This window comes from Micrasema longulum, unplaced genomic scaffold, assembly GCF_059751315.1.
Source record: "Micrasema longulum isolate JH-2025_06_02 unplaced genomic scaffold, ASM5975131v1 h1tg000045l, whole genome shotgun sequence".
NCBI classification, from domain to species: Eukaryota; Metazoa; Arthropoda; class Insecta; order Trichoptera; family Brachycentridae; genus Micrasema; species Micrasema longulum.
This window is the reverse complement of record NW_028277252.1, coordinates 841,101-856,878: the sequence shown is the minus strand read 5'-3', so window position 1 is coordinate 856,878 and position 15,778 is coordinate 841,101. Positions and strand designations below refer to the sequence as shown.

General features: G+C 33.4%; 1 protein-coding gene across 1 annotated transcript in view; it reads right to left on the bottom strand.

Moving 5' to 3' along the window:
- sens-2 (zinc finger transcription factor senseless-2) overlaps positions 1-15,778 on the bottom strand; it is a 120,846-nt gene that overhangs the window by 54,078 nt on the left and 50,990 nt on the right. The window contains exon 4 of the mRNA XM_088228189.1: positions 15,289-15,470. Coding sequence (XP_088084315.1) covers positions 15,289-15,470 — 182 coding nt within the window. The remainder of the gene's footprint in view (positions 1-15,288; positions 15,471-15,778) is intronic.

Sequence of the window (15,778 nt, the reverse complement as noted above, 5' to 3'; positions counted from 1 at the left end):
CGCCGTATAAACTAAGATGCTTGTCTCACGGATGGAGGGTAATGGATTTTCTTGATGATATCACCAAAAATTAATGTGATTTTACGCTGGGTATTTCTGCGCTTTATTTCACCACTGTAATTGGGACTCTTGGTCTGTGATGCAAAAAAATAACAAATAAATTCATATTAAAAAAATAAAATATTTTGTACTTCACTAAAATCTACAGATTGACGGTAAAATGAGAAAATAAAGGACGCTGGTAATTATTTAGCAGCGTGTAATTTATGTGACTTGTAACTTAAAACAGCTAGTTACAAGTCATGCCTAATCCCTGTAAATACATTTACTTTAATATTCTTTGATTTCAGGTGGATGAAAAATACAGATCTGTGTTCGAAATAGAACCAAAAACCTGGACGAATGTTTTTGATTTAATGGAGGCTCTTAGGTACATAGTCTGAATAAGGAATCGAGTGGTGATAAGTTCGCCTCTTTGTGTAGTGGTTCTCGCGTTCGTCTACCGATTATCGATTTTTAAGGTTGTTTGAACTGCAATAATCATTGTTTCTGGACTAGAACCAGAAGTGTCGGACTGATCAACTTAACTTCACGTAACAGGTGATCGAAATACGCTGCGTCTTGTTTACAAATTCAGTGCCCAATGCACCACTGGGTAGGAAAAGGGCAATGATGATGATGATTAATATTCTCACTCAGTACAGGGGCCTTATGCTGGACTCGTTCGTCTTTAGAATCGTATGCGACTTCCGTAATTCGACGAGTGACAGTGTTCTTGAACCAGCCATACAAATGCAGTCGATTAAAAACCAATCGACTTTATTTCGAGTGCCCCAAAGCACTCGACATTGGCAATCGAATGCGACATCGTAAATTTAGCAGGCAAACGTCTTTTTATTGTATTTTAACTTAAAATATACAACACTGATCAATTTTATGATGAAGGGGAACTAAAAAATGTACAACAAATATAACTGTACTAATTTTAAATCCATTATCAAATAAAGTTTCACTAGAAACATGATTTTAAAATATATTTTTTTCTCATATTTAATATATTTTGTATTATACAATATGTTTTTGAAATCCATTTTATTGTATTAAATATTTCTAATAGCCTGTAGATGTGTGTTATGTTAAAGGCAAACAATCATTGTAAATGTTGCAGTGTCTCAGTAAAACATTTCGTAATATTCCATACACAAAATATTCAACGAAAGAAGTCTGATAAGACACATTAAAAGTTTACGAGTGGCAGGACAGCCACAGATAAATAAGGATTTGCTAGTTTTGCCACTTTCTAATTCGTGAATTGTCGGAGGGTTTTCAAGAATAGCATTATGACAAAGCAATCGAGTGCCCAATCGACTATTGTCGAGTGGGTGACAAAATTTCACATCTTTCTAGCATAAGGCTCCAGGTACTTCCATTTTTTATCTTAAAATAAAATATGTTAGGTTTTTCGGAATTAGATCAGATTTGTGATCTTAATTGTATTTTAATGTGAATATTCGAGACATCAATAACAAATAATGAAAGTACTGTCGTTTTGTTTAAAATGAAAGGTTCCATTAAATCGTTTGGTACAAAATATGATACCATGAGAGCAGAAAATCAAATATGTAGACCGGAGAATGATTATTGTCGGGAGGGTTATGCGCCCCCCGCGGAGACCCTTCGGAGGGGCAATAAAAATATAGGGGGGAGGGGCGTTAATTTAATTACCCTGCTGCTCACTTGGGAAAAGCTAATATTTTATACAAGCACAAACGGCAGGACGTTCGGCGACCTATTAAGGGAAAGGTGAATGAAAACCGAACTGACTTCTTCAAACCCTTCAACTTGTGCAAAAAGCACGGAGCAATCACACACGGCTCAAAATTAATAACGTGTTTCGTCCCCCCCTTTTTGCGTCGATCGTGTGTACTGTTCAGATTTTTATAGCGAGATAAAACTTAAAAGTACTGTAGGCTTTTGGTTGACTACTGCTAATCATTGGGGGCTTTTCAATGTTCAAACAAAACGCGGGAGTTTAAACATTTACAATCCATCGTATGTGTTGTGAATTGTTTTAAAAAAAACATTGTCGTACGGTGTGTAAATTATTTAAATATAAATGGACAATATTACAAAAAAACACTTATCACCAAAAGAAAAAATTTATTTTATTTAAGACACACAATTTTATTAAAGCACGATAAAAAAATTAATTATGACTAGACTTGTTAGAAAATTCCGTGTTAAGTCGGGACTTTTCCATAATGTTTTTGCAATATTGCTGCCTCCAGAGGAAATCTTCGATTTTAAGTATCCGGATAGAGTTTGGTATGAAAAATACGCAGGTTTTAAATTCGAATAGAGTTGTGGTTCTGCGGCTAGTCTCTCGGATACACGGATTAAAGGTCCTTGGTTCGAATCCCACTATACCCCAACTTGATTCCCATTTTCTAATAGTTAAAGAGTTAACTCGTTGGCCCTCAAAATGAAATATTTGGGTAAATCATAAGAACGCAAATATTTATTTAAAAAAAAACGAATGGGTATAAGAAACTATGTATTTATTGAAGAGAAAACCAACTATCCTAAATTCAGCTCCATTGTGTTCATTATTACTGGAATTTCCCAATAAACTAACCAGCCGCGTGATCTCCGACGAAGAATAGCCCATTTCTCACGTATAGTTCAAATCCACACGGCACGGTAAAATTTGGGTGGATTGACATTTATTTTATTCTTTAGCATTAATTTAAAATTCAATCAGCGCCTACTCTCAAGTAAAACTTCTGCAAAATGAAAGCAAGTGGAGATTAGTTGGTCTCGTGGTGTAGGTACTGGTTATTGCGTTTGCCTGGTATTAAATAAATAAGTATAATAAAATAATCATTATAAATAAGTATAATAAAATAATCATCATACAATAAATATTGATCCACCCTATGTTACTTTATAGTTCAGTACGGAGTTTTGCCATGGTGTTCAATAGGGAGATATCACGAAGTAGGCTGGTGGTTTGCATTGTACAGCAGTCCAGTCTCCGTGAATCTACTGTGGTGAATGTTGTAAATGTAATGATCGATTAGATTAGATTGAACTTAACAGGAGTTTTGTTGTATAGGTTATCTGTATAAAAATTAAAAGATTCACATTCATATTACCTGGAGTTTAATACAAATTTATGAATCTTTATGATTCATTCATTATTTTCTTTCCGCACCTTATGGTGCATAGGGCATTACATTGATAGACCAATCTCAGCGTATCTTGATCATTTTTATCACATGAAGGTAAGATGATCAGTCTTACGCTTCAGGTACCAGTTCAGGGACTAATTTCATTTCAACCATGTCGGGAATCGAAGTCGAGACCTCTTGAATGGTAGGCAAACACGTTGACCATTACACCAAGAGTTCGACGTTATAAATCTTACTCGGCCATAACTGATGTTTGAATATGTAATTACGAAATACACACAACATTACATTAATTTAGTCGTTGTGGTAAATGAGTTCAATCAATGAACTATTTGGTGACAGTTCCAACGTTGTGCAAGGCGTCCACTACCAGCGCTGATCGGAGAAAGTCTGGCTTCTCTAATTTCCGTTTTGTAGCGGCTGGTGGCGTTTTGAGTTGGTTTTTGGGGACTGCCTTACGTTTGGTATTGTCAGTCTCCATAGTACTTTTAACTAGTATTTAGATATTACGTGTTGTCTTATGTCTGTACTATCATATCACAGATATTATTTAAAAAAATATTTGCTTAATATCACAAATTCATTTACATGCATACAAAAAGTTTTCTTGGTTGTGGGCTATTTTGTTTCAAAATAATATGTAGATACTACAGCTTGCCACCTCATACCGTACACCGCATTTGAGGACATAAGTCTCCTTGGCGGTGTCCATATGACACGGAAAAATTCTCGTTTTCGTACGAGAAAAGCTGCACAAAGGAGCTCTTTGTAGGTAGAATAAGTATCTTTACTTTTTTTTTCTTTTCTTCTCTTTTGGGCTATAACGATTATTTATTACTTCAATATTATTTTTATTTATAGGAAACATATTTGAAAACCACATTTGCGTAATAAATCGGTTTCTTAGAACAAGCATTTGCCCATACCGATCGCAACATTAGGCATACTAATATTTTTGGCTTACCGACCCTTCATATACTGAGCCTACTCCTAGTACAAGCAGAATTTGCCAGAGTGTTTTTTGTGCAATTTTTGTAACAATGTTTGTATAAACTAATAAATAAAGAAGGTAATCTAGAAGTACATAAAATGCATTTTATTGGATTGAGAAAAGAGGGAAGTGAATTCTTCTCTAACTGGGATTAAATTGATTGGGCATGAATATTTAGATACCGGTAGTAAAAGGAATGATGTGACTTTTTTTTTACAATTATTTTTTCAAGGGAACAAGTGTAAAGCGGAATTGCAAATTCTTAACACCAATTAAAACAAAATATCACTTTGATTAAAAAAACTGAGACATACACATAAAACAGAAGTGCGGGTGTAATCTTTTTTAACGACGTTTAAGCATTAACAGAGCTGAATCTTAACAGAGAAAGCTGCGAGGGACACTTGGAAATCTTCTGATTTGATTAAAAAAAGAGTGGGTGGTTCTACGTGCGATTCCGCCAGCTTCCTTTATTCTGAAATCAAGAGTTAAGTACGCCAAGTTCCTCCGCGAAGGATACACAAAGAACGAGGCATTAGCAAAAAACGTGCTTCAGAAAGTAATTAACCCGATATAAAAATGTCCCCACTCCCTCGACGCATCTCCACCTCTCGCCCTTTCCCAGGAGTGGGGGGCTATGAGAATTCCTTGCAAATGAAGCGATGGCAAGATTGGAAAACGATGATTAATAGATAGAGCATTAGCATTTTATTGAATACCAAAGCTGCCCCCAGAAGAAATCTTCGATTTTAAGTTTAATATTCGGACGGAGTTTGGTATGTAAAAATATGCAGGTTTTGAATTCCGTGAAATTCAAATAGAATACAGCGAAAAGGGACCGAAAATTATCGATTTATTTCATTTTAATTTAAACATCAGGCAGTAAACTACGAAATCATGAATAAGTTATTAACAATTACTCTTTTATTTATCATTAAACACCAAACTTCTGAGTTTTGAGAGTACGTGCTTGAGAAGAATATTAGGTATAAGGTGGTTTGATTTTATAACTAACATTGAAGTCCGAGAACGGACGCAGCAGCCTCCTATAACGAGCGTCTTGAGGATACGGCGGTGGGCCTGGCTTGGACACGTGCTGCGCATGCCTCAGGAGAACCTAAACCCTAGTTACCTCTTCTTTAAACCTGCAGGATCACGCCGTCCTGGAAGGCCGTCAATGACGATCTTTAGACTATATTCGGCGGAATTAAAGGGCGCTGGATTGACACGGGAAGAAGCGAGAGTGCTAGCTGGCGATAGGGTCTCCTGGAGGCAACTGGTGATGTCCACATGCTTCACTTAGGAGCGGATGTGGAAAAGAAGAAGAAGAATTTTATTTATCTATCTAAAAAAAAATAAAAAGGTTTAATTTTTTTTATAATATATTAATTATTTGATTAAGGTAGTAAAATTATTTTTTATAATTACGTTAACAATTGATCCTGTTGGGATTTTTTTACTTAAGCCCTGGAATTTTTTTTTTCATAATTTTTAGCTGAAAAGAAAAATGGCTCAGTGAAGTGTAGATTCCAAAGAAATGTATTTTCTTGTTTTTCTTTTCCACATTTGATACTTAGTGGGGCATATTGACATCACCAGAATAATCTGGAAATAATGCCGTTAGCAATTTCGCCTTATCCCATGTGTCTAAATTCCAGCGACTACAGTTCAAAAAAAGTAATCTACGGGTTTTTACTATTTTTCTTTAGTTAAATACTTATTGAATGATTTTTTATAATGAAACCTCTATCATATTTATAAACTTAAAAACTAAGTCTATTTTAATTAAATATTTGTATAGATTTGATTGACAAATGAATCCTGTTTTTCGAGAAAGGTACGAATGACTCATTTAGCGTTTTATTTGAAACAAAATGCTTAGGTGCTCAGTATTTCAAAATAATTGGGAATAAGCAAACAAAACAAAAAACAAACAGTTTGCAGTCGCGGGAAACTGGCTGAAAAAAGTTCGAAAAAAATCAGTAAAATGAAAAAGCAAACAGACATTCATTATTATGAGGAGGCCGGGGTAAGTCGTGGCGGACGCTAATTGTCTCCGAGATACGAAGCAGACGTGAGAGGAAAAAAATTAAACACGGTATCAAATTAGCTCCGTCTCCCCAGTGGGTTTTACTTCGAGTATAATCAGTGGCAATTTTTTCCTATAGAATAAGTAATTAAAAACGAGAGTGGTTAGAAATTGCCTCCATTTCCATAATTGTGTATGCAACGGAGAAGCCGTTTGGATTCGTATGTAGTTATGAATTAAAAACTTTAAAAAAAAATTACTAAAAAAAATTGACAATGCATTTCAAAATGTTTTTGTGAAATTACATTACATTACACGCTTTGTAAATTTTGCCCTTTTTTAAACCGAATATGACTTTGAAAAATAGTAAGTTAGCTTTATATAGGTATATCAGACATCTTTTCATAATTTTGAAATCAAGAGATTTAATCATTAATACTTTCAAAGATAAGCACATAGATTCCTTAAAAGTTATATGTTGGAATAATTTGCTTTTTATTATTGGAATGTTTTTTGTTTTTATTTTATGCGTATATTGAAAATTTATTTGTTTTTTTTTTTGATAATTCATCCAATATTTTTTTTCTATATGAACATCTCACTGGGCACAACCCGTGTCAAGAAATTAATTTACACGATTTATTTTGTGTTATTATTTATAGCAGTATCTACAAATATACATAAATGTTGATGAATAAAATATTTATGCTCCTTACTGTTTTTTCAGATTAGATTAAACATTTTAAGATCTACAAAAATGCGCAGCGCACAGTTCATTATTATGAAAAAAAACTACAAGTAAGTCGGTTAAGCCGCTTAGAAGGAGTTTAGTGACATCAAACGGACAGAAGAATTATATATATAAAGATATGGCTATAATACAGATAATAAATGATTTAAAATATAACAAGGATATAAACATGAATTGTAAATACCATGCACGGTATGCAACAATAAAATGATACTCAGTAGACTACTACTTTGGTGAGGTGACCGTCTCAAGGCAGTTATCGGGAGTCAAACCCATTTTTTTGTAAATAATATTAATTGCTGAATATTTTTTTGCTTTTAAATTTGAAAATTTGAAGTATTCCCTTTTCTTACAAACCTGTATTTTTATACCGTTCGAACCAATTATTGTATTTAAATTTAAGACAGAAATATTATAGAAATTAGTAAATAGTATAAATAGTAAATATAGTAGTTGAAGTAAAAATGACATTTTATGTAGTTGATAGCTTAAAGTTTGTTTTTGTACATACGGATAAAATTGCATCCTAATTAATTCACGTCCACTCCCTGGGTGGAGTATATGGCGTCCACAAATGGTATCGAAAACCAAAGTAAATTATTTACTTTTTGCATAGTTTTTCTAGGCAAATTTGTCCTTAAGCACGTGATAAACGAGATAAATTTGGAATGTTTCCATAAACGCTGTGTGAGACTACGATAAAAACTTCCGAAGTTCCACAATTCCACGCAAATGTTGGTGAAGCAAACACGCGAATTCCACCAAGACCGATGACGAAGGATTCCCTAATTGTTATCAACTTCAGGTGAGACCCTCTTTGTCCTCTAAATACCTCCTCGGGTTGGATCCAAACCGCTTCCCCCGCGCCCGCGCTCGCCCACCGTTCCCCCATCGGACCATTAATCACCGAACCAAAAGTTAAGACACTGATTAAAAAGCCATTCGGCAAGTATTTATGTACGCTCAACCCTGCGCTGAATTATTTACTACATCTAACCTGCCCGCATTTAAATAATTAGTACAGACTCCTGCGAGGAGACGCGACGGTAACTGACTGTGGAAAATCTTAGGCGAAAAAATTCAATAAATACTTAAGATGTAATAATATTCACGGATGTTCAAACACAGGCAACATGGTGAACACAATATGCAAAGTAGCCGCTTAACACTTCCTCCCCGGTGATGTGTAGCTAGTACACATTGCGTTTAATAACTGTAATATCTTCATAAATAAATATAATAAATATTGGGTTAAGATTTTCAGTATTCTTCCATTACACATATTTACGTATTGACTGAAATAATTTGTTATTAAATAATTAGTACTTATTAGGCACAAAAACAGTATTTTATCGAAAATCGGGGATAAATTACAAATATCAACTACATGTCCAGTCACGTAGCCCAGTACTAGTTATTTAGTAGTTCTCGGAAGTTGGCGCGGGTGTCCGTTTCGCCCGAGTCGTTAGCGATACCCAATGGTTTTTTCATGTTTTCATCAGTTAGATTTGAAATATTATCATCTTTGAATTAAATTATGGTTAATTGAAGCCATTCCCTATAAATATACCATTTTTTCTTTTTTAAATCTCTTATTTTTTAATGTGTAGTGACTACATAGCACCGCAACGCGTGGGTGTTTTTAGAACAGTAAGGGAAAGGTTAAAAAAGTCAGCGATAGGTCACAAGCACTGTAAATATTTCTCAAATATATTTTATTACGAATTTATTAAAATGTGTACATTATCATCATTCTCTTTCCGAACCTAATGGTGCATAGGGCACTGTATTGGTACATCAATCGCAGTGTATCTTGATCATTTTTGTTACATAAAGGTAAGATGATCAGTACGCTTCAGGTGCCAGTCCAGGGACTATAAAATATTTTGGTTTAAAAACACCCTTTAAAATAAATACTTCATTTCAACCATGTCGTGAATCGAACCCGAGATCTCTCGTATGATAAGCAAATGCGCTGACCATTACACCACAAGGCCGTGGCTACGTGTACACTTGATTAATAACTTACATAGCCGTGGAAAGTGAAATATGTGTTCCTAAAGCAAGGGCAGGCATTTAAGAAGCAAACGGTGTTGTCTCTCTTGACTCGCGATGTCACACTTGCCATTTCCGCCTAGATTATGGTATATACCAATGGCGAATGGTGATTTTATTTACAGTTAAGCTATAAATAAAAAAAAACATATTTGTACCTACATAGGAGGTACATGATATAATGAAATGAAATATATACTATAAATTGATATTTTTCTGCTGTGGTTCTGTGGATACAACAACTTTTATCCATGAAATCAAATGTAACTTCGTGATATATTATATTATATAGATTTATTATCTATTACTTAAATATATAATTAATTAAAAAATAAATAAAAAATACCACCATGAATTCAGTCGATATTAGGTATTCAATTGAAGTGTCAACTGGCCGCATTGTTCTAGTAATTAATAGTGCTAAAAACGGCCGCGTGGAGCGCTATACGTTCTGCAATATGACGCATGAAAGTAATTATGGTCTTATGTTAAAATTACCATCTCAAAGAAAAATAGTCCTTAAGAAACAATGTTTGAAATACTGTTTTCCAAATCAAGAATGTTCAAATAATTTGTGTAATCTGCAAGTTTAATCTAGGAGAAAAAACCCGCACTGGGGTTAAGACATTCAAAATATAGTATACTTATTTGTATGAAAAAATAAGCTGGAATAATCGGCTAGTTTCTTGGCTAACCTCAGGCGCTGGGCGCGCTTTATTAAAATTTATATTTATATTAGGATAAAAATACAAACGGTGGAAATGATTTAAAATAAATGGTAATTATTTATTTGTTTTTCTGTAAATAAAGTTACAATAAAACATCATTATGGTTTGTCAAATATAATGGTAAGCTGCGCATAATCGCTTCTATACACGGTTCGCCCCTGGTATATACATACCTTTTGTTAATTATACACTTTGTTAATTTAAGTAGATTTTAAGAATGTTTAGATTCAGTATTACTATTAAATGTTTTCCCTCTCTGTTGAAATAAATTTTAATAGAAATAATCCCAAATTAATTATCAATGTAACCAAATTTGAAGCCACTCCCAATGCTCGAATAAATGAATGGCGACCGGTGGATGTAAGTGATTTTGCAACTAACACTGACTCAAATCAGTTTTAAAACGAAATAGATTTGAAAGTCAATAAGTAAATAATTGGTGTAAAGGTTGTAGTTGTTTAAAGCTGCATTATTAGAGGAAAAAAAGGAGCTAACTGACTTTGCAATTAGTACCCTCAATTTTCACCCATTCTCAATGGAATATGATGTATGAGTAAATGTTTGTAGATGTGTATTTCAGGAGCAAATACTTATAATAGGATTTGTGCGGCATTCTACAGCTGAAAAAATATTGCTCTTATTTTTGCCTCGTATCACAAAAGAAGAAAGAATAAAAGAGAAGGCTCCGTATAGTGTATAGTCTTTGATAGAAAATGTTTTTATTTTATTTAATGTTTATTTATTTATTTATTAATTTACACGCCCTATGGGCTTTTACATATATTAGAAATTACATTCAAGTGCAGCAGTGAAACATAAGTATTTAAATTTAGTTAAAATTGAAGATAACATAAGAAAAGCTAAAAGATACAATAATAAGTAAAAATAAGGAAATGTACCAACATAGGTATAGGGTTCATAGAAAAATATTTAATAAATTTACATTTGAAAACATACACACATACATATACATACATATAAGTATATACATTATTATATAGATACATGAGAAAAAAAATAGTAAATAATGAACAATATTAAGAAGTTTTATACAAATTAATTTATAACCTTTTGAATACTTAACCTATATTTATATAAAGACAGATGAAATATATCAACTTCACCATACTCGTTACCTAGCCGATGTAGTCTAGGTATTGGTGAATTGTAATAATAATTGTGACTGCCAGGAGATTAAAAAAATAACGTTAGCTGCCGAGTTGTCTTTGATTTGTCTTAGTGGATAAGGCACCTTTCTGACTTGCCGTGGAAAAATCACAGATTCTAACTTTGGACAAAATAATCCTTTATGGCGATTTGTGATGTAATAAGCTTATGATTTCTCGTAATATTATTGAACCTCCAATCAGAGATATAAGGTGAAACTCTCGCTCTACCACATTTTCCTTTATCTTATATATCTTCTTACTCTTATCATTACCTAAAGTGTATAAAGCACTGCATCGGTGCGTTGTGTAAAGCTTAACTCACTAGTGAAAATCATTGGGATAATCCGCATTCTCTCAGATGCTACGTGTACCTAATGAGCTAGATGCTAAAGCAATATACCTTCCATGTATCAAACCCTCGCTAAATATATTTTCGTACCATTATTAATTACAAAGCATCGCGAAGATGGGGACGGGGTGTGGGAAGGAAATCACCGGGTGAATAGGGGCAGGAGAGGAAGAAATAGGGGGCGGTCCTGAAGGGTTTCTACCCCTTTCCCAACCCTAGATGAATTATTTACTAATTACCGGCTTTTGGGGAGTTGTTCTTAAGACGGTGGGCTCTATAACCTGATACCCAGTAGGCAAACGCTCCGAGTAATAGAAACCCGAGTAGAAAAATATCACATCGATATTCAAATAATCGTGATAGTTGTGAAGTGTCTCTCTACCCTTTTTGCTCTGGATTCCTAGTTTGGTTATGATCTTAGGGATGACGGGGCTAACCACTATTGGATAGTGGTGCAGATACAAGACAGTAATGGCGGATCATCGTCGTGGATGACACGGGATTAAATAAGGAGATTACGCCTAGATATTTGGTGGATACCCTCTTGCGGTTTTTGAGAGCGTGTAATATGGGATTCGAGTATCATTATTAAAGGGTATGCACAGTTTTATAGCTAAATTTTTAAATATTCAAATACGCTTCTGTTTGCTTCCTCAAAGTATTTGATTTTGCTGATATCCAAAGTGTTTTTTTTAAAGCTGTAGATAATCTTTTTTATGTTTCCAGGCTTCTACTTAGACGAATGTGTATATGACAGGGTCACGAATGATGAAATCAGGCGGTGTGCAAATTTTAAACAGGTATAATCTATAAGATTAAGACAGGTTAACTGAGATGTTCTCGACGAAAGAATGGTAAAATATAAATACATGTCGAAAATTAATGGTAACGTTGGACGGGGACGAATAAAAAAGACGTGCCATGATCAGAAAATCTTTACGTCTGGTCTAGATACAACCGAAGGGCATGTATGACAAGATGCATGAATGTGAAAGTAAGTAGTAATGTAAGCCAGGATAGCTCTCTGTCGTAGAATGTAGTAGTAATAAATAAATTATACATAAAAATACATTTTTAATGTTACTTTTATTTAAAACTTTATAATTTAAACAGATCGATAATTTAACGTAGTTATGCAGAAAGCAGCACTTTTGTGAAAAGAGTGAAGGATCAAATTTAACAGTGATAATGTTTTTCACCTTGACAAATGATAAATAATGCATTGATTTGTTTTTTTATAATATAAAAAATAATTTTATAATGTATTTAACCAGTTTTGATGATTTTTAAAGTCTGGCTGACCACACATCCTAAGATGTGCATTTTGCAGAAAACATCCCGCCCTAGTAATACTCTAATGTATGTTGTGTCATTATATGTTCGACATATTATTTTATATTTATATTAGGGTACTTAATTGTAAAGAATGACTTAATTAAATTATTGTGTTAACTTTAAAAATGATTTAATAATTATGTGTTAAATATATTTTGATGATTTTTTCTGTGAAGTCTAAAATATGCATTTTGCAGAAAACAGCTAGAACTTATATTGAATAATACGTCATTCAAACTTTGAACATATGAGGTGGCATTCTGTATTAAAACATGTTTTTTACTTTAAGTATTTTCAAATAAAAGAGTTTGTAAAATTGAAATAATTGGATGGATCCACTTTTCTGGATGGATTAATCTTCCCATCAGCATATCTGGTGTAGTGGTCAAGACGCTTGACTCATACATGGAAGTTTCCGGGTTTGATTCCCGATGAGAACACAATAATTAGTGCAATTTTTCTTATGCCTAGGTGTTCTGTGATGTAATTCACCACTGTAATTGGGCCTCCTGGCCTGGTGCAAAAAAAATATACCTTTAGATTTTTCAGATGATTATTACAGTTTTTTTGTAAGAAAGCGGCCAGTGTTTTTAGCAAAATATAGAATTGACCTTACGGCATCCGATAACATCAATATAGCATTTTTTCAAAATTGTGCACTGTACATAACTACGTCCAATTTAAGAAAAATGTTCTGGTGTTAACCACCTAAGTAAACCACACCAAAAACCTACATAAACGATTAAATAAGTTTCGGTATATTAAAACGGATTATAAATCCTTTGTATCAAAAGCGAACCATACAAAGGTCTTAAAATCCTCTGATCTGAAGTAGCTAACAATAGTTTAATCTGCGGCTACCTTCATACGATAGTGGAGAGTGGATCGACGCTTTGAATAAGCTCTTAATGTCAGTTAACCGAGGTGGACCTACGCTCGGATTAAAACAGCCCTTACAAATGAACAATAATTACTATAGCTGGGCGCCATTTCACACAAACATGATACCTGTTTAGGTGCTTGGACCACAATTCGACCGCGGACTGGAGAGAGAACAATTATTATAACACAGACCAAATTTCCCTGAATATTAATTCTCGGCTCCCAGAGCACGGTCCTGTACATATGTGGTTTTCATGAATATGTTGGTATTGATTCAGAGATCCTAAACATTGTTGGAGGATTCAAAAGAAAGCAGAAATAATTATGTATTATATATAAATACTAGCGGACCCGACAGACGTTGTCCTGCCCGAACGTTGCCTTGCCTGTTATTTATTACCTTGGAAAAAGACTTTTCATTGATAAGTAGGTACCTAGGTACTTGTTTATAGTTGAATTCCAAAACATATTTTTTTTTTCAAATATGGCAATCTTTTTGCAAACGTCAAACTCCGGTCTTCTCACCAACAGAGGGGTACAACAGACGAGTACTTATGTTGAAATACGATTTTTAAAAATGTATTGAAATTAATATTATTTTAGTATTACTAAAAATCCAGTAAAAATTAATAAATGGGTAGAAATCATAAGAAATTTAAGGAAATAATCTGATTGAGATCCACAAAAAACAAATGCTGTTTGTAAACATTCAAAAACTAACTTTTTTATACGCAAACATCATTCTATTTTTTTGTAAATGCATTCTCCTCGAATGCAACCCTGGAATATCGATGAATAAAACATGTGTACTCCTTACTTCTTTTTTACATATTGGATTGAAGATTTTAATATCTATGAACACTCACAGCGCAAAGATCTATATTTCTCTGAAAACCGCACGTAAATCGTTTAAGCCGTTTAGGAGGAATTCGGTGACATCACACGTACAGAGGAATTATATATATAAAGATAAAATATTTACTCTATTAAGAATACCAATACCCATTTATAAAAAAGGTGAAATCACGAAATTCCATTTTATATAAGACAGTAAAAAAAATATTATGACATTGGAAAAAACATTTATGAAGATAAAATGTGTGTTTAACACTTTATAAATTAAATATATGTATTAGAGCACACATAATAATATGTTTATGTGTGCCCTACTTCAAGATTCTAAATAAAAAATAAATAGAATCCTGGACGAGTGCTTTTTTCCAATGTCTCTCTATACATATTGAATAAAGACATCGAGTGGAGTTAAGTCTGTCTCGTAGTGTATGTCAGGATATTGACGCGTTCGCTTACCTTGAATAAGGCTCCAAGTTCGACTCCTGGAAAGGTCGTCATGAAATATTGTTTGGAAAAATTATTCTACACTGCAATATTTCATGTTCCTGGATTGGCAATTAAAGCGTAAGGATAGTCACCTTACCCTCATGCAACATTCTGATACTGAGCAAAGCACATAAAATTATAAGCTTTTTTAAAACTTATTTGTGCATGTCGTGTTCACAAACAATCGATGAACAATATCTAAACATAACAAACTGTTATTATTATACCAATGTCGGATATATTGTTAATTGTTGGTGAATCATAATAAATAAAATTAACAAAATAATTAAATAAACAAAATAAACAAAATAAACCAAATAAACAAAATGAATAAAATAAAATAATTAAAATAAATAAAAATAATTTTAAAAGTAGAGCACAGTATTAATGCATTTCAGATGGTTATCAAAAGTATGCAAAAATCTGTGACTTTTACGCCAGGCATGAAAAAAAAAAGTATGACTCACCAGTATGGATGTAAGTATGCTTCTTCATATCTGACTTTTGATGGAACCGTTTCCCACAGTACTGGCAGGGATAAGGTCTAGTGTCGGAGTGTATCAGCAGGTGAGTTGACAAGGTACTCGATCTCTTGAACGTCTTTCCACATTGCTTACATTCAAATACTTTCTCCACGCTGTGGACCGCCCTGAAAAAAAAACATATTTTGATTAATTATTGAATCTTATCTACAACGCATTGATACGTACAAATATCACTAATTAGTAAGTATATGTTTACACTTTGCAAATACGTTCTGATATATTTTTTTTGTCGCAACATGTTGGATGTTGGGTCCTTAGGACAGGCATTGGAACCGATAGATTCGCTCAAGTATTCTTCAATATGGACCAATTTGCTTGTTTGATTAATTTATCCTTAGCGCTGAAGTAGAATATTGGTCTGTTATTTTGCAAATACTCGTATTTTTCAAATGTGTAAATAAATAAAAAAGAA